The following is a 20299-nucleotide window of genomic DNA, read 5'->3' on the forward strand; positions in this document are numbered from 1 at the left end:
GGACTTGTGGCATTCTTTTGAGAGTGATGAGCGCACTTCTTCATAATCCTTGTTTTGAGTGTTACATTCTAAAAAGTGATATTTGCTCATGGAGAGTAGAGGAGGAGGAGTTTGGGATCCACAATGACCTACGTGAGAGAGAGAGAGCTTCCTTGATGAATTGAGTCAATTCTTGATGCTATAGTGTCACATTAGAACTATAGAACTCAAAAGGTCATAACATGACGTTGTTGATAATTCATTTATGTTGAGGGTAATTGTTAGTCCCAATTGATGCTTGATGAAGTCACCTTAGGCCAGCTGAAATATCCTTTTCTTTTTCTTGTGGAGGTGGGAATTACCTTATTTTCTTGAGGACAAGCAAAAGCTTAAGTTTGGGGGAGTTGATAAGTAGGGATTTTAGTCTATTAATTGCTCTCTTTTACTTACGTTTTGGGCCAAAAACGCGTAAAGGTATTCTCAAAAACTAACTTAATATGCTTGCTTGCAGGGATTGTTCAAAATGAGCCATAATCAACTCATAAAGGAGTCAAAACTTGAACAAAAACCAAGAATGGGCCAAGAGGTGTGGAACGTGGACCGCGACAAAAAAGTGCGGCTGCGAAAGTATCAATGCGGACGCGGCCATTATTTCGAGGTCCGCGATATGAAGAATCAGAGAGATGGTTTTTTGGGCACAAATATGAACGCGGACCGCGGCAAGAAGATGCGGCCGTGAAAGTACCAGCACGGCCGTGATGGGAATTTCGCGGACCGCAGTTGCTAAGGTTCAGAGAGTACATAATTCAAGCAAAAATAAGAAGGGCAGTCCGCGTCAAAGTTACGCGGCCGCGGAAATCTCTCACGCGGACGCGGTGGAAATTATGCGATCCGCGAAACAAGGTTCAATCCAGGTCCAGATGTGAAGAAACGCAGACCGTGATCAGAATTACGCGGCCGCGAAAGCAAGTGTGCGGCCGCGGTCAGAATTACGCGGCCGCGAAACTTTCGAAGGGGTATTTTTGTCCGGAAATTTTAGCTTAGTATAAATAGATATTTTTGTCAATTTTAGGGAATGTTATGTTTTTGCTGAGTACGTGAGACGGCTAGGTTTTCCCTTTTGGGCAATTTTGTACAAGACTTACCTTATAACATTAGATTTTTGTCTTTTAATTTAGTATTATGGATTATATCTTCTCTTTATCTTTGATTTCTGCTATTATCATGAGTAGCTAGACCCATATCTAGGGTTGTGACCCAACCCTAGTGTGGATATTTAATGGGTCTTGAATTTTAGGGCTTGATTGTTTATGGGTTAGTGATATTTAGTCTAGTTCATGCTAGAATTATAGAATTAGTGGTTGCAAACACCGATTCATGCCTTTGTGACTTAGGCTCTTCTTGAGAAAGAGGGACTAAGTCTAGGAAAACTAGGCTAACAAGGAATTGGGGTAAACACAAGAAATTGATAGCCCCAATAAAAGGGTTAAACCTAGAGATAGTAATACCCGACTTGAGCTAATATCACTTGTATTGCATGAATACCCATTTGGACTTGAGAAAGCCAAATTGGGCAAAATCACTAAAACTACCGAGAGGTATAAAGTGAGTACTTGGGTGTGATAGCTATATTATGACCCCCAATCAAATCAAACTCGCCCTAGATTCTTTATACCCGTTAGATATCCACCTAGGCGGAAGTCACTACCCTAGACCTTTTAAACACTTGAAAGCTATCATCAAAAATATTGTACTTAGCTTTAATCTTAGCATACAATAGAAATAGAAATAGAAGTAGAATCAACACCATCATGTTTGGAAATGCAATTAGGAACAACACACACATCTAGATTTAGATAAATACCTAATTCCAAATCAATTAACTCCCTGTGGAAATCGATCCCGACCTTGTTGGGCTTGTTGGGTAAAACTACATCGACAATCCTCGCTACTCAATAGTGGTGTAGGTTTGGCACCGATCACAACACGCGCCTCAGGTGCCTGCCCCCCAATTGGAGCTATTGGTGGCTCCTTTGTCGTAGCTTGGGCAGGTGCTCTGGATGCACCACGTGCCCCTCCTCGACCTCTGCCCCGGCCTCTCGCGGCTCTAGCATGGGGTGCGGGTGTCTGACCGTCAGATCCAGCGGTGCGTGTACTCACCATCAGAGAGAGAATAGAAAGACAAAGATTCAGAATTTCGAAGTCAACAAATTCGCACGATTAAGGAATCAAAGAAGTAAAGTTTCCTAACAATTCCATAACCTCTCGAAGATAAGTACAGACATTTCCGTACCGATTCGCGAGACTCTACTAAACCTACATATGACTCGTAAAACCTATGAACCTAGAGCTATGATATCAACTTGTCACGACCCCAATCTCCCTCTTTAGGATGTCGTGATGGCATCTAGTCTCTAAGACTAGGTAAGCCTAAATACATGAAGAATTAACGGAAATACTAATAAAACTCAAAATTAAACCAAAAAATATCATAAAAAGGACTCCACAATACAACTGAATACAACACCCAAAATATGGTGAGACTGATTCATAAGCTCTACATGAGTATACTAAAACATCCCTATACAACAGTATCTATAAAAGGAGAATGAAATAGAAACTAGATAGAGGGTGACTCTAAGGCATGCGAACGCTAACAGGTATACCTTGAAGTCTTCAATCCAAGCTCAACTCACGGATGTGTAGGCTGGTATGAAATACCTGGATCTGCATAAAAAGATATACAGAAGCGTAGTATGAGTACACCACAACGGTACCTAGTAAGTATCAAGCATAACCTCGGTATAGTAGTGATGAGGTCAGGTCAAGATGCCTACTAGAATAAACAAAGAAATCTAAACAAGTATAGTACGGTATAACAATAGAAACAATAGAAATGATACAATGAAGAAATACAACAAGAATAGCTACACTAAAATTAAGGCAATAAAGACATCACGGAAGAAGCACATAATAAGAAAGTCAAGGAAATGATGCAGACCAAACACAAGTGATGTAAATAAAAGATAGCAACAATAATCACTACCGAGGTACCGCTTCGCAGTCTCATTTCACAATCAAAATCACAATCTTTCCTTATATCACCGTAGGAGCCTTTCATTTAGTTTTGAAAATTATTTTTCCGAAATAGCTACAGGCGTTTTAGCCCACCTTATCACACCGCATGGCTTCAAGTAGTTCCCCTACTAGCAACACGCGTATCAAGCCCACCTTATATCACCGCATGCGTATCAACCCTTATCCTTATACCACCGCATGTGTATCAATATTACAACATATCACAAATCGCACCTCAAGTGCCCAATACCATAACTTGCCAAAGAAACCAACAATAACAATGTTTTCACAATATATAGCCCATAGCTTAACCACAATATGTACAAGAGTCGCAACAATAGCAACCGAAAGTGAATAACTCAACAAGAATGGTATTTCAACAATTTACAACTCCGCCTCAATGTGACCCCGACTTTTACAACTTCAACAACAATACTCAACAATAAGATACTCCAAGAAATAACAACTTCAAGTAAGGTGATTCGACAATTAAATATTTAACAAGGCAATGAGAAAATGATAACTTCAACTAAGCATGTTAGGGAAATTAACAAGTAAGAGATGAGGCAAGTATTAATAATGTCAAGTGAAGCATGTAAGGATACAATAACTATGATAAATATAACATGTTATGACAGTTCAATTAAAAGCATGAAAAGAATCTACATAGCTTAAACCGATCAATTACCACATTTGGCCCGTGTACCCACTCGTCACCTTGCGTACACGGCTTTCACGTACCACAATTAACAAAAAACAACACCAATCCTAAGGGGCATTTCCCCTGCACAAAGTTAGGCATGACACTTACCTCAAAATACGCTAACTCAATCTACTAGTAAGCCTTTTCCGCGAATATCCAACTCTGAACGACTCGAATCTAGCCAAAAAAACTTTATACCATATATACAAATCATAGGAAACTATTCCGAATAATAAAGCTACAATCTTTAAAGAAAATCAAAAAGTTAACCTCAGGCTCGCATCTCGGAACCCGAGCAAACTTACAAATCCGAACACCCGTTCGATAACGAGTCCAACCATACTAAAATTACTCAATTCTGATCTCAAAACGACCTTCAAATCCTAAAAATATAGTTTATGAAGTTTTCACAATTTTTTCCAATTTTTTCAACTCAAAACACTAATTAAATGATAAAAACAATGATGGATTCATGTATAATAATCCAATCTGAGTTAGAATTACTTTCCCCGATTAATTCCTTGAAATCCCTCTCAAAATCGCCCCAAACTAAGATCTCTAAGTAAAAGATGAAGAATGAAATAAAACCCTCGAATTCACCCTTTTCTGCCCAGCGATCTCGCTTCTGCGATCCCTTAGCCGCATCTGCGGCCCCGCACCTGCGAAAATTCCATCGCAGGTGCGACTTTCACTTAAGCCATGAACTTATCACTTCTGCGATCCCTAACCGCTTCTGCAGTTCCACTTCTACGGAGAAGCGTCCACTCTTGCGAGCTCGCTTCTGCGGCTCACTTCTGCACCTGCGGTCCATAGCCAAAGGCCCAAACTCCGCATCTGTGGTGCCCAATCCGCTTCTGCGGGTGAGCATCTGCACCCCAAACTCCGCACCTGCGGTTCTTCCCCTGGCTGGCCCTTTTTGCTTTTGCGATGAGTCCCTCGCACCTACAGCCACTTCCACCGCATGTGTGATGACACTCGAACAGCAATAGCTTCAGCAATCAACTAAGTCCAAAATTATTCCGATTTCAATCCAATTCACACTTGGGGCTCCCGGGACCCCGTCCGAATATACCAACAAGTCCCAAAATACATAAATAACCTACTCGAGGCCTAAAATCACATCAAACAATATTGATTCTATGAATCGCAACCCAATTCAAACATATTGAAACCATGAACATCCTATTTCCAAAACTAATATCGTTTCATACCAAACCAACTCCGATTGACCTCAAATTTTGCACATAAGTCATAAATGATACAACAGACCTATTCCAACTTCCGGAATCGGAATCCGACTCTGATATCAATAAAGTCAGCTCCATGTCAAACTTCTCAACCTTCAACTTTCTAACTTTCACCAATTCAAGCCAAAAAGACCTACGGACCTCCAAATCAATATCCGAACACGCTCCTAAGTCCAAAATCACCATACGAATCTATCGGAACCGTCAAAATGCTATTCCATAGTCGTCTACACAAAAATCTAACTCATGTCAACCCTTTCAGTTTAAGCCTCAAAATTAGGGACTAAGTGTCTCATTTCACTCCGAAACTCACCCAAAATCAAAACCAACCACCCCGGCAAGTCACAAAATTATAATATAATATAGAGGAGGAAATAAATAGGGGAATAGGGTTAAAATACACAAAACGACCGACTGGGTCGTTATAAATTCGCCCTGCAAAATTCTGAATATGTCTGCCTTTCTAGCCTGAACCTGTCTCGCTCCAGCATGGGCCTTGATGAATGAATCTGCAAGTATTTCAAAAGAATCAATTGAATGCTTGGGTAAGAGGGAGTACCATGTTAGGGCCCCCTTTGTGAGGGTTTCACCAAACTTCTTTAGCTAAAACGACTCGATCTCATGTTGAGCCAAATCGTTTCCTTTCACTATCGTGGTGTAGGTGGTGATGTACTCCTGCGGACCCGAGGTCCCATCAGATTTTTGTATGCCCGGCATCTTAAATCTCTTTGGAATTAACTTCGGTGTTGTACTTGGCTTAAACGGTAACTGCGTGTACATTTTTTAATCTGGACCTTTTAACATTGGTGGTGCACCTGGTACTGATCCATTCGAGCATGAAACTCCAATGCATTCGGATCCATCCGTTTGTTCATTTCTCTCATGAATCTCATGAGCTCGGTTTTGAAGGATCACTTCCGTTATTATCCCCATATCCGCTATCGGTCCCTTCGGCTTCGTCGAAATCGACTTCGCCCCTTGGGGTGTTGTTATCGGTTCTCTAAGCCGTTTGATTTATGGGAACACTGGGAGGAATTGGACCCCTTACGTTCACGTTATTGGAAGCGCCTATCAATTCTTGTTTGAACTCCTTCATCAACCGATCCTGCTTTGAGAGACGATCCATGATTATTTTCTGTTGTTCCCTCAGGAGTTTGACCGTCTCTACGACATGTTCCTCCTCCGCATCATCAGAAGTTGGGTCCCGCACATGCCGAGGATGCTGACCTTCGCGAATCGGGGTTGTTTTGTCCCCTTCGTTGTAGGTGTCATTGATTGAGTCATCATACTGGGACAATTCTTCCCGTTCAATGTGTGCTTCAATGATGTATGTGTTGTTGACATCGTTAGCTGCCATATCTGATTTTTACCGAGGAAAGAACTTAATTCTGTTAGTAATAAACGAATGGATCAAAGTAATTGTGCAGCTGTCTATGCCCCACGGTGGGAGCCAAACTGTTTACCCCTAAAACGGTATAGTTGAATTTGTAACATGGTTTATAGACAAGCGAATCGATTTGATCCAAAAATGATAAAGAAATACGACAAAAAATAATATTAGCGAATAAAGAAAATAACAAACCTGAGTTCTGGCTTGATCTTTCACGAAGCAAGAGTAATAATAATGATAGAGCAATGATAAAGTTATTTGGATCAAGCGTAGAATAGTAAAGTACAATTTTTGTGTGCGGAATATTTCATGTGTCTTACAGGAATCGTCGATATAATATTTATAGCTATCTTAAGGGAGACAAGCTCTTAAAATCAGGCTCTTCTTGAATGAGAATAAAAGTGTCATTGATGAATATATAACAGCAGGCGTTGAATGCAAACATTCTCTGTAACGGCTGCTCATTTAATGCTAACAATATTCCCTCATTGAATGCTATCCGATGGTGAACCTTTGAACTTCTATCGCCGACTACGTTCCCTTCGGAAACCATCTGATATCAGTCACATACGTCGCATCCAGTATTAATTGTTTCCGACTCGTCCTTTGCCTATATTCGATTTCACGCGTCATTTTACCATTCGACCACCTGTAATCAACCAATTTTACCCCATACATTTCTCTCCTTTTTCCCTATTCTCTGCCGCCTCTCTCCATATATAATCTATTATTAGTGCCTTAAATTGTGGGATTCATTTACACCCTTTTCATTTTTTCTCGCCTCTCCTCTTTCCCATAGTTAAGCTCCATTAAAATCACTATATTTTAATTATTTTCTACAAATTGAAAATTTGAATTATGTGATTCTTTTTTGTACGAAGTTGTGCTATCTTCTGTTTTTATTTAAAAAAAAAAAAAGAATAGTGTCCTTATATGGACTTTAATGTGAATAATGGCACATGCTTTCTGCCATGGATCTGATCGAATGCAAGCAAATTGAAGTTTATGCAAATAAACTTAATTAAGAACCAAAACTATTTTAATAGCTTGAACCAGAACGTAGCGCCAAACCAAAGCAATAGAGACACCGATGATAGAAAACACCTAAATCAGACGAGTTGGATAGCTGAATATTCAAATTTGATACATCTACAACAACATATAAATTAAAAATAAATTTTATACAACTAATTATACAGTATACAACTTATTTATAACTTATCTACAACTTTGATACATCATTTTTATCCAGTTAAATACAACTACAATATCATAAAACTTAAATACAATTTTTATATAAGTTTTATATAAATATGTCTTTTGTATGTATTTTGTATATGATTTTTATATATTTTATATGTGGTGTCTTCTTCTTCTCTGAATTTCAACCAAAACTTCCTCTCTTAATACAATTTTGATGCATATCAAAAACTTTATGTAAAAAGAAAGTATTTATAACTTAAATATAAAGTTTCATACAATGATTCAAATATTATACAACTATTTTTCAACTTTCATACAACATTCAAATAAAAAAATATATAACTACAGCAGAACACAACTTAAATACAATTTACATATAATTGTAATACAACTTTAATACATCTTCGAGTTTCAATCTGAAAATTCATCCAAAATCAACTCTAATCTTCACCAAACACCTTAAAAATTGAGATATAAACTCCAAAGAATATTCCCGATCGTTTGCAACAACGCCAACCAAAACAAATAATAATTTAAACAAAATCAAACTCAATTAAAATTTCGAAGCTTTTGATGGCTTTCAATGGCTGGCGGGCGACAAACAACGACTGGTTCGATAGTGATAAGTGACGACATCAAATCTATTATTGAATTTACTAAAGAAAAAAAAAAAGAGATTGAGAATAGAGAAGAGAATCATAGAGATCCTAAGAAAAAGAAGTCGGACAGAAAAAAGAAAATAGAGAGAGGAGAGAGATATGTGGATGCGGTAAATCTATAAAATTTGATTTCCACATTAAAAGGCTACAATCAAGAATACTCATTTAAAACTTATTTGTATATAATTAGTAAATTGTTTATCAACTAGTAATTAAGTTAAAACTTAAATAGTGAAGGTAAAAAAGTTTCTAATAAGTTTCTAATGTAGTATATATAAGTAAAAATCTCTAAGTTTTTATTTAGATAAAATCCACAAAGCCGATTGGAGGAACACCATTATAAGCTTCACTCTGATGCTTTTTCTTCTTTCTTCCTTTTTATTTTTCGTCTATTATTGCCGATACGTAAATTAATATTCTTCAATCACAATATTAATATACCCAACAACGGAAGGGTACACACATCAGCATATCCCTAGCATACTTTGTTATTATTACAAGTTTTACCTTCTTGTAATCTTGCCCAAAACATGTTACATGAGGTATCTAATTCTCTTACGATGAAAACCAATTGAGGTAAAGGTAATCTAACAGTTCAAAAGAGAGGGATATTAATATAATTTCAACTATTAGCAATATGCTGCCTTTCGATTTGCTAATATAATCGTCCATGACGATATTGCTTTGAATTTATCCTGAACTATTTAAGTATAAGTTTCATTTACAAAATGTCAAATTTACACCGGTAAACTGCCTTTCCGATTTCAGCAAATACAACCAAAACTGAGGAAAATTTATGCTATTAAGCACGGACTCTGTAGGCAGCCTGGTGCAGCGTGTTCGCTCCAGAAACAAGCACGTCACTAGCTTGACAAGGAACCTCAATTTCTGCACGCAGCATAAGTTAAAGAATAGGAATATACAGTAAATTTGATATATCTGCTGATATCCAACTAAGGTGGTAAATTTCTTGTTGCAGCTTGTCTCCCATTCTCGGACTAGAGAAGAGTGCAGCAAAGTTGTATATACCAACTGATGCTCAACTATAAGAACTAAACTTAAAATTTCTTGTTGAAACTTGCAATTGATATTCAGTGCCTTGAGCAGTTAATGGCCATTTGTTACGATCTGCTTGTCATTATCTTCTTCACTCTGCTGGTAGACTGACTTTCGGCGACTCACTTCACTCCTGCGGAATCTATTACGTCACTGACAATACAGAAACCTAGCACTTCTAGATAATTCAAGTTCCACAGTTTAGTTTTACTCTTCTACACCCCCCCCCCCCCCCGCTTTTTTTTCCCCAAGAGAAAGGTACAGCCTATTAGGCATCGGCACAAAGGTTTCGCTGGAAGCCAATTTACAATTCAGAGAAACAAAAGTACGTCCTTGTTCATCTTAGAAGGATTTCTAAAAACTCTATTTAAGTTCAGCTTGATCTACATAGTTTTCTTTACACCAAAAATGAAATAACAAAAGATAATTCATCTTAATTTTCTGGGTTGAGCTACTTCTATCTTCAAAACCATCTTTCCTTCCTTTCACTTACTTGGTTAGTAACATAATAATGTTCTTTTGCAGTTGACTATTGGAAGCAAGCTAGACAAGATCAGACTTGGCCAAAGACTAAATATCAAGGTCATACTCACAACCTACCCTCTCACCAAGACACCAACCAACCTAGACAAAACACCAGCCATTAAGAAGTGTTCAATCGTGCTACAGCAACTGTACAGTCATTCACACCTATTTTTTCAAGCTCTAGTTTAGCACCAAATTTTAAAAGAACCCTATAACTATCACTTAAGTTCACACATCTTCTATGTGTTCCATTCATTCACAAGCCCGCATAACATAAAGATTTTTTCTAAATTTCCAAAAGATAACACCATTGGATTTGATAAGCTTGCAATTTAATTCTCTGGATAAAGCTACTGGCAGGATCTACAGTTAATGCAAGAACAAGTGCCATTAATCCATTTTTTTTATTTTCTTTTTTCCCCCCTACAAATTCCACAAAAAATAGAACTTCTACTCTGTGACTTGCATACCACATAGAACCAAATTTAAAATCTTGGATTAGAGAGAAATGGAACAACATACAAGTACAATAGGAGAAACTACATTGAAAAGATGCAAAACCTGATTGACTCCTCTATTGAATCATAACGCAAAATAGCAATAGTTCTGCGCTTTCTTTCTCTTCTGAATTCTCCACCACGTTTGACCACAGGCAATTGTTTAATTCCTTTGGCCTCCATTAGTTGCTTTGCAGTTGCTAGATCCGTATCAGGATAACAAGTTAGGAGTCCACAATCTTGGCCACGATAGCTTATTCCTCTTATGCATATAGAGGACACAAGACAAGTATTTGCCTGCTAAATCATGTAACTAAATTAAGAAAAAGCAGGAACGTGCAGGGAGTGAACTCCCCGGGGCAAAGTCGGGAAAGAGAAAACAAATGGAGAAAACAAAAGAACTGAACATTAAAAGACATTTGGCATGATGGCAATCTAAAGCGCATACATCTGTGACTGATAAATCACTGTTAGAAGAATCCCCATGGCTCTTAAACAAACTTCTTTTGACGTCACCATATGTTAAAATTCCTTCCAAGTAACCTTCAGCATCAACCACAACAACGCAATTCTGTTGGCCGTCATGCATGCACTCTAAAGCTTCTTTCACAGTTTGGCTTGGAGAGACCTTCAAATAATCATTTGACATGGCCTGAGAAACCTAATAGAAGGAAATACACATTAGAAACTTGACGTACCTAAATCATAGAACAAGTGTTCAAAAGAAAATGAGGCGGTGTTTGGTTCAAAAAATCAATAAGAAAATGAAACCTGAGTATGAGATCCATTAAAACACAAACTTTTCCACATTCTTAGGTGCCGAAAGCAAAGATAGTACCTTTAGATCTTCCAGAATGAGACCTTCATCAAATGATTCACGACTATTATGACTCCCAATCACCAATAGTTCCAAGTCATTTCCCTCACCAGATTTCCTCGGAACATTCCCTTCATTTTTCTCATCAACCGGTGAAAGAATTGAGTAACCTTTTGATGCAAATTTCGCTTCTGATACCTCCGTTTCCTTTGGCTGGTCTGTAACAGAAGGCACCCATATTGCCAGTCCAACAGCACCCTAGTGAAGAACATTTAAAACACTTGCATGATTAAAAGGTGCAAGTGTTACCCCACATATCATTATGGCATTGAAAATTCAAGCTATAATAACAAAGAACATCCATGCGATTGTACAAAGATAACTGAGAGCCACTAACTAGCAAACCATATGCTCAGGCATTATTACTACAATAAGAACATCCATGAGATTGTACAAAGATAACTGAGATCCACTAACTAGCAAACCATATGGTCAGGCATTATTACTACAATCTGAAAAAACTATAGCTCTACATGGAAATAACCCTAAGTTATTTATACAAACACATAAGAAAAAATTTCGATCTTCCAAGTTCAATCATCTTCACCCCAACCCCCAAACAAAAAAAAATTAGCTAGGAAGGCAATGCAGTATTCTATCACAAATCTCTGAATCTGTACGGGAAAAAAACACATGGTTATTGCAACCAGTACTTTTGTTACTTCAAATAAATAAATGAATGTGTCTAACTTAAGCTTCTAGATGAGGTAGTCAAACAATTCCACATGCTACAAGAGCTGGTAGAAGTAATGAGTTCAAGACTTGACGCCACCCATCTACAAAACATTTTCACATGCTTCAACCAAGCAGGGCGGTCAGTTGACTCCATTCCAGACATTTATCAATGCCATTCATCACATATCTCAGCTCCAAGAAGCCGATCCTCTCCTTGGTACTTCACCTAGTGGCTAATGCAAAGTCCAGGTGTGTTTAGTCTACTTCTTCATGCAAGTGATCTAGAATGAATAAATGAATGTGTCCCAACTCTAACAGCTTAAGCTATTACATGAGGTGGCAAACAAATCAGCAAGCTTTTTATTAGGAAGTTATGTCATACTGTCGTTTCTAGAAGTGTTAACAAATTGCACTTTTACCTAATTGCTAAAACATGCAGAGATATGTTCCTGTTCTATAATTGAGTAATGCGAGCATGAGTTTGCCTGTCCAAACTAAGATTTCAACCATACTTATTCACGGTTCTTCCGAGTAGATTACTAGGACGCAAGTAACCAACAAGCCTTGTTATTGCAAACTTAAATTGTGCAGAACTCTGGTCGTTGGCTGGTAAAAGATGTACTCACTCCGTTTCAATATATGTGTCTTAGTTTGACTAGGTACAGAGTTTAAGAAGTAAGGGAGACATTTAAATCTTGTGGTCTTAAACTAAAGATATGTGTAATGTACCAAAATGCCCTTGAATCTTGTGGTCTTAAATATGCATGTGGAAAGTTGGAGCTGAAGAGTTACTAGATCTAATTTTACATAGATCGTGTCTGATCCTTTATTGTATAAATCCGAGTGTTCTATAAGATTCCATTAACTCCTAGTTGTAAAATATACAAATCATATTTGTATATGTGAAAGTCCTATAACGGTTAAGTCTTACTATAGTACAATATAATGTGTTCAAATCCCAGCAGAGAAAACATTAGGTGATTTCTTCCTCTCTGCCTACGCCTCTGGTGGGAGATAGCAAGTATATGTTGGAAGCAAGCTGACTCGGACACACACAGATATATACACATACAATGTAATATTACATTATTATGTGATGTAATGTAATGTGTTATAAGAGAATTAGGCTCCTAACTACAGAATACTCTCCTCCTAATTATAGAATGCTCTCCTACTTTCTAGCCCTCTGACCTCTCATATGTAGAGGGGACAACAGTCCAACGTGTCAGGACCATTTATCAACATTAAATTCACCGCCTGACCCCTCCCCAGAGTGATTTCAACCATGATTTAAACAAACTACTTGATCTTATTTCACCCAAAAATTTCTAATTTAGCCTCTTCCAGCAGAATATTCAAATAAGAGCCACAAGATACACAAAATACAAAAATTGGAGGTCAAACACACACTAAGAGCTCAAATTCAATGCAACTAAGTTAAAACTTAGTACAAACAAACAGCCATACTGCCACAAAGTTAAAACACAGATACATAAATAATGATTCCCTAAGATATAACTTGTAAAGAAAAACCAGACATCGATCAAAGTCAAGAAACCTTGATTTCAGGATGAAAGAAACTCAGAAGTAACTCATACGTAATTGAAGGAAGTACTTTCCTCCATAACCTAGTATGACAGCCATCCATCAGAAAGAAGACAGGTTAGTAGAAACTAGAAAGTACGAAAGATTATGTGACAGACTTGAGTTACTCAGAAGATAGGAGATTATGGACATAGCTAGGTGTTTAAGCAAGTGAGGCAGCTTTTAGTAACACACATGAAAAACAAGTAGAGCTAGTGAATCTTTGTTCAGCAAGACTAACCATGAGAGGAAGCAAAATTCTATAATCTTTTGTCAACTCAAACAATAAGAGCACTGAAGTCAAAGGCACTGAGCAAACGGAAGCTAGTGTAGCAGCCATTCCCACCTACATTGTTTAAATTTATCCATTAGAAAAGTTTACTTCCTAAGCTGCAATGAAGTGTAATAAAATAATTGTTTGGAGAAAGTATATGGAAAAAGTATATCATCTGACCAGTGCATATGCCTGTGGCTGGGCAATAGCAGCATTCCCTGGAATAGCTGAATTTATTAGTTCCCCAGCTAGCCCTCCAAATACAGCACCTACAGCAGCACCTATCATTAAACTTGGTGCATACAATCCACCAACAAGGCCAGACCCTTTGCACAAAGCAGTGGCCACGACTTTAGCAGCAACTAATTGGGCTAGCAATCCGATTCCAGGTGCAGATGCAGTCTTCCCAGTATGAAGGATTTCATCAACATTAGTGAAACCCCAATAGAGAATTCCAGGATATCTAAGAGCTATTACACCAGCTCCTAAACCCCCCAAGGCAGGGCAGACAACATCAGGAAGTCCAAATTTTTCCTTGAGGAACTGAAACCCCTTGGTGAACCAGGACACCAATCGAGTGAAAGCCACACTTACTACTCCACACAGCATCCCCAGTATCAGATACAATGGAAGCTCTACAAAAGGAAGATTCTTAAGCATTCAGAAAGAAATCTATATTGAATAGAATGACAATCAAGACAGAGCTTATGCATGTAAAAGCATGAAGTAACATGATAACCAGTTATCTACAAAAGCCATCACTTTATCCATTTTCTTTCGAAAATCTATCATACAGGAAATGACTACAGCCCACATTTACACAATGGAAAGTCCGAGATACTGAAAGAGGTTAATCGTTAAGCATAATCATAGTACGTGCTAAAGACTAGAATAGCACACTGACTCCAAGTTACGAGCTAATCGATGTGTGCCCATGCCTGAAAATATAAGAACACGTCACTGTTTTCCTTGTTACCATCAAAAGCGCAGTATATTCACATGTTACAATAGGCATATAGAAGCAGAAAAGAGCGTTTGATGTTATCCATTTCTTATTTAGCATGTGAAAGACAGTATGTAAGTATGAACAGATAATACCAACAGTAAACATTTTCATGAGAAAGGGTAAAAATAGAGCAGAAATGCAACTCCCAGTTCCCTGATTACAAAATTTTCCATCCAACAATGCAACATGAACAGAAACTGCGCGCAGCAAAATTGTGAAAGAGCAAATATCCATGGCAATTGGTACTAGTGCAGATACAGCATAAATAAAGAGAACAGCAGCCACGGAAATACCGAAGCACTGATGTAGCAATGTTCCAGCCATGATAAAATAAACCAGAATTAGATCAAATACCAGCAGCAGATTTCATATCATACGTGGGCACTGTGAAAGCCTGTTTCTCGCCAAGTACTGCATTTGATACAGTTGATGATATAACAGAAGCCAATATGATCATTGCAGTTGTAAATGGGGGTGAATTTTCTGCACGGAGTGGTCTTAAAACTGTTTCAATCGCAAAGAAAGAACCTGCTACCGCTGCATTGAAACCTGTAGTACAAGAAACTTAAACCTGAAGATCCATCCACCAGCTGAGGCAAGCTCCGGAAAGGCACAAAGCTCCACTATTCACACAGACAATTATACTGTCCCAGACATACGCATATCAAGAAGTACACAAAGGAGGAATATGTATGTGGCATATCGACAAAAATAATAGGCAAGTATATCTCCTTACAATTATAAACAGCCTGTGGGAACCACAGAAGTCATATTAGCTTGCAGGAATAGTTTCTACTCCTTTGATAATAAGACCCATATTGAACATTGCAAGCCCAAAAGACTTGACGGCTTTTCTATTTGTAACAAATAAAGGGACAGCTGGGCGCCAAGGCGACAGCCTATTTTGGTGACACTGTTTCATTTTTGGGAAAGAGAAAATAGAGAAAAAAAGGTCTCTTGGGAATGAAGTAAAAGATGGGAAAGCATGAAAGTCTCTTTAGTGCTCTTAGTGTCACTTGAATATGCATGAGATTCATAATCCATATAAGCATTAACACACCAAAAACCTTCATAACGAGAGAATTTTGCAAAAAACATCCGTTCATAATGGTTTTTAGATCGAGCAACCAATGTCTCCAATCTTAGTCAATGTCCCCAGATTACATCTAACCTCTCAGTGATCATCATACCAGAATTTACAAGCAAACCGTGCATCTTCCTAACATATAATTTTGCAAAAGGCCGTATACTCTTCATTACTTTGGAAGTGATAAAAGAAAAAACCCCTGGTCCAGATACTTCTTAATGAGAAACAGTATACCTGAAGCAATTCCAGCAGCTGCACCAGCTGCAATGAGAGCTATTCTCCTTTCCCGGTTGTTTTCCATCATCATGGAGCATCCATAGGCACATGACTTCCCAATATCTACACTAGGGCCTTCAGGACCCAAAGAACAACCAGTACCCAGAGTGATAGCAGCCTGAGTGGCCTTCACTGTAGGGAAGATTCCAGCAATCAAATCAAATCCTTGTCCCTGAGAAGAGCTGGACTGTGTTATTTGGTCCAATATTTCAAGCAGACCATGCAGCATGCCAACAATGACTCCACCCAAAACTGGTATTAAAAGTATCCGGTGCCAAGTATCAGCTAGCCTTTGCAAACGAAGCCAAGCAGCACCATCATTAGGAGTACCAGCCCACGCCCACTCGTGTATTACGTGTACCTAAACAAATATCCTCGTTGTCATCCAATACAAGAAATAATACTGTTCAAAGAAACTCTCTAAATGCAACACCTTTAATCAACAAAGAAAATGGTCGGATAAGCTTGCAAGTCACAAAATCAGTCCCGCTACACGCATATTCCCTCATTAAGACAAACACACACACACACAGAGGAACTGCAGCTACTCATTAATTAAGATCTGTACTGTGGAAACCCTACAACCCCAGGAAAGGTACACAAACAAATAAATAAGAGGAATATCTTTAACTATAACAGGCAGATATCCGAATGCAACAGCATTTTGCTGTTTCCAATGTCCATAATTTTTAATTTTCAGATTTTGATACTAAATAAGAACCCCTAATGTGCTTTAGAAGATAAACTATATAGTATTGGACTGAAACAAGCCATATTAGAGTACAATTGTCCCCGTTGGAGGTTAAATTTCTCATATTTGTCCAGTTATTGGAGGCAAAAATAAGTTCATTATAAGCAAAACGAAAAAAGCTATAAAATTTTGAAAGAAAAGCTGAAACTAACCCCGCGGTTAAAGGCAGCAACACAAAGGCCAGTAGCAAGGCCAAGGAGACATCCAACAAGCAACATCGCCCATTCCGGCGGAGCACTATCGCCGAGAACTTCATCCGAAACACCGCGATTAGAAGAAGGAGAAGACGACGAGTTTTGGTCCCTCTCTGATCGCCGACCCGAAAACCCTCGATCCAACCGCTTTAATAGATCCTTAATGCTTCTGGTATTCGTTCTCCTCGGCGACTGGCTTTCTAAATCGCCTTCTGACGCCGATGAAGTAGAACGTAATAAAACATTGTGATCGCTGTACTCGCCTCCCGTCATTTTCACGATTTTTTCATCCGAGAATTACCTGCGATTCCACGGCAAGCATTCCGAAGAATTGGGTGTTTAGAGAACTACTACTATATTTTTTGGGCTCTGTAGGTAACTTGTCCCCGTCGTTATCAGAGTCGGGTTTTAGACTACTAACGACGGGAAGTAGTAAACTGCGGCTTAATCCCACAAATATTCCAATCCATAGAACAACAAAGTTTAGTACTCCTACTAATATTTTTTTCTTTTTTTTTTTTTGCGTAATAAACATTGTGGCTCTGCTACCAAAAAATTGTACACGTGGCCCTTTTTTAGGCAACTCTTCAATTTTTGTCGATATTTTTAAAGAAATATATATATATATATATTTATATAAAGGAGGGAAAAAGAGTGATGACTTGGCACCTCTCTTTGGCCAAGATACACATTTCTCTTTTTTTCTCCTTTTTTTAGATTTTTCCTCATTTTCTCTTCCCTTCAATTATTACTTATTACTTATATATATTAAAGAGACCAAAAAATTAATTTAAAACAATAACCGTTTGCCATTCAAAAGTCACGACCGTTTCCAAAGAATCATCAATATATTAAAAGCCCAAGAGTCTCCCTAGGTAAAAAGGCACAAAACTACGATTGCATTGTACAACAACTCTTCGATGAAATATATTTTACAAAAACTCCTCTACCAAAAGTGAGGCAATATTCACGAAGCTATTGAGCAATTGTTTTGCCGAAGAGCATGGAAATCCTGATCGTGAGTCTTAATTAATGCTGCTTGCAAGTCTGCTAAGGATATTGCAGATGTAGAACCGTTCCTTATACATCCTATACGAACGGCCTATCTTGCAATTTCTCAATATTTTACAATAAAATTATGAATTATCCCAGTTGTGCTTGTAATCGCCAAAAAGGTCAGAGAAAATTTCATTATTTTTTTTTTTGTCGGAACCTTTACAAGCAATTTAAAAATTTTCTTCTTTATAGATCTCTAATTATGGTTGTATAAATTATGTAAACGTCCATTAACAAGGTAGATAGCACGTGGACAATAGAACTTATTCGCAATAATCTCATTTGATTCTTAACCAGGACATGCAGTACGAGGGAACAGAAGAGATAAAGTAGCAAGAAAACGAGATAATAAGTAGCGGCAAAATTGGTTTAATAAGCAGTTTGTAAAACTTGTGAAAATCATTTACTTCATCATTTGATCGCCATGGTAATCTTTTTTCATTGCTTTTATAATTAATTTCTTTACCAATTCTAAATTCCCTAATAATTTTAAGCTTTCATTCATTATAAAGATCCACTGCTGTGCAAAATTACTCCGGCCACCAAATCAATTCTGCTGGTGCTAAACAAAAGATCATGGGTGATAACCTATTGATTGCTGTATAAAATTCTTCGGATGGCATTATCAAGTCTTTCGGAGGCATAACCAGTGAGAATGAGTTCTTCAATTAACAATACCCATAAAACCTTAGGAGCATTGCATCATCTTTCTTCTTTTTGGATTGGCAGGGACTGAGTTATTTGAGCAGTTTCTTGGTATTATTAGTTGTTCATAATAAGTCTTCATATTTGTTGGTTCAGGATCTTAACAAGGGAAGACTAGACTGCTTTTATGACCTCAATGCAGTACTACATATTCTGAATTTAGGATATTTTCTTTCATGTAAGAAAGTGTTAGTATGTTCTATCATTTATATACGTGATTTTTTCAAGAATACAATAAGTTTTATAGTCCGAAAAAATGATACTACTGAAATTATGAAATACTTCTCTCAGTCATTATTTCAAGTTCAATTTGTGGTTATGAATTGCAGATAGTTTATGTTATTTTATCTATATTATCAAAGAAATACACATATTTTCATCTGTTGCTTTAATGAAGATCCTTTACTTATAATTTATAACTATTTGCTCCCTGCAGTGACTCCTGATTTGGTTGTTTGAGATAGCAATTTAGAATGTCAGTCGGCGAAAAAGCAAATGTGAATACATGTATGATGTTCACTCTTTTTCAACTTTTTCTAAAAGATGAAATTGCTATTATTGTAAAATGAATTCCCTGTAAATTCAGAAATTCTTTGATTCTATGGGCATAAATAAGATTAGCTTCACAAGCAACTGAGCAAGCCCGTGTACCTTAGCTGTTCTTTTCTTTCATGGTATCACAGAGGTATTGTTGTGATGAATTCAACCGTTGATAATATACAACAACAACAATCAAGTATAATCCCACAAGTGGGGTATGAGGAAAGTGGTGGGTATGCAGACCTTACCCCCATCCTAGAGAGCAGAGAGACTGTTTCTGATAGACCATTGGCTTAATAGTTGATGATATAAATACTATTCACGAGCCAAATAAGAAATAAGAAGCTTATATATCATGTTGAATACGCTTTACAACTTCCAATAATCTGTTGTGAATCAATCAATTGCGACCCTTTCAAATTACTAGAAATAAAGTTTTCAAAAAATTAATTATTATACATGATAATGGGAGACACTAGAATTTTGTATTCATAATTTCTTTGCATGTGTATGTATTTAATCTAATTAAAAAACAGAAAGTGAATAGTTTCATAACGAAACATTGTTGGAGATGCTATGCCGAAGTATAGTCAAGTAAAGACAATAACTTATGTTCTATAATCTGAATATATATATATATATATATATATATATATATATATATATATATATATATATATATATATATAATTTTATTTTATTTTTTGTGGAATGATCCTCATGGAATATATGCTATTTTAAGCTCTTTTTATTGATTCCCTTTAATATTAAAATTAAAGGAGGAGAGATGAAAGGGAAAAAGAAAAACAAAACAAAAAAAGAACAAGAAAGTCAAAAACAGAAAAAATTGTAAAAACAAAAGCCAACACAAATTTTGACATCGAGATGACAAATTTTATTGTACAATTTCTACAACTCTTTTCTTTGTTTTTATGTG

The 20299-nt window shown here is 37.3% G+C and overlaps 1 protein-coding gene across 2 annotated transcripts; it reads right to left on the reverse strand.

Moving 5' to 3' along the window:
• Window positions 1-8870: 8870 nt before the first annotated feature.
• LOC107798879 (chloride channel protein CLC-f) lies at window positions 8871-17557 on the reverse strand. 2 transcript variants are annotated; one of them, XM_016621910.2, is made up of 9 exons: window positions 17020-17557; window positions 16075-16477; window positions 15108-15302; window positions 13928-14382; window positions 13715-13819; window positions 11176-11412; window positions 10786-10998; window positions 10402-10634; window positions 8871-9448 (listed from the first exon to the last, which is right to left on the reverse strand). In XM_016621910.2, the coding sequence occupies exons 1-9, from the start codon at window positions 17332-17334 to the stop codon at window positions 9367-9369; spliced, it is 2238 nt and encodes a 745-aa protein (XP_016477396.1). In that variant the 5' UTR covers window positions 17335-17557; the 3' UTR covers window positions 8871-9366. The 2 variants fall into 2 exon arrangements, with proteins under 2 accessions (XP_016477396.1, XP_016477395.1); XM_016621909.2 differs by having other exon boundaries at window positions 10402-10637; window positions 17020-17531.
• Window positions 17558-20299: the final 2742 nt, after the last annotated feature.

This window comes from Nicotiana tabacum, chromosome 2 (genome assembly GCF_000715075.1).
Source record: "Nicotiana tabacum cultivar K326 chromosome 2, ASM71507v2, whole genome shotgun sequence".
Lineage (NCBI taxonomy): Eukaryota > Viridiplantae > Streptophyta > Magnoliopsida > Solanales > Solanaceae > Nicotiana > Nicotiana tabacum.

Bases quoted from the DNA above. Each gene is read 5' to 3' on its own strand.
- LOC107798879 (XM_016621909.2), bottom strand. From the start codon at position 17,334: ATGACGGGAGGCGAGTACAGCGATCACAATGTTTTATTACGTTCTACT. The intron at 16,478-17,019 runs GTTAGTTTCAGC...ATATTTGTTTAG, and splicing joins TTGCTGCCTTTAACCGCGGG to GTACACGTAATACACGAGTG. The intron at 14,383-15,107 runs GTATTTGATCTA...TTCCTTTTGTAG, and splicing joins TGATATGAAATCTGCTGCTG to AGCTTCCATTGTATCTGATA.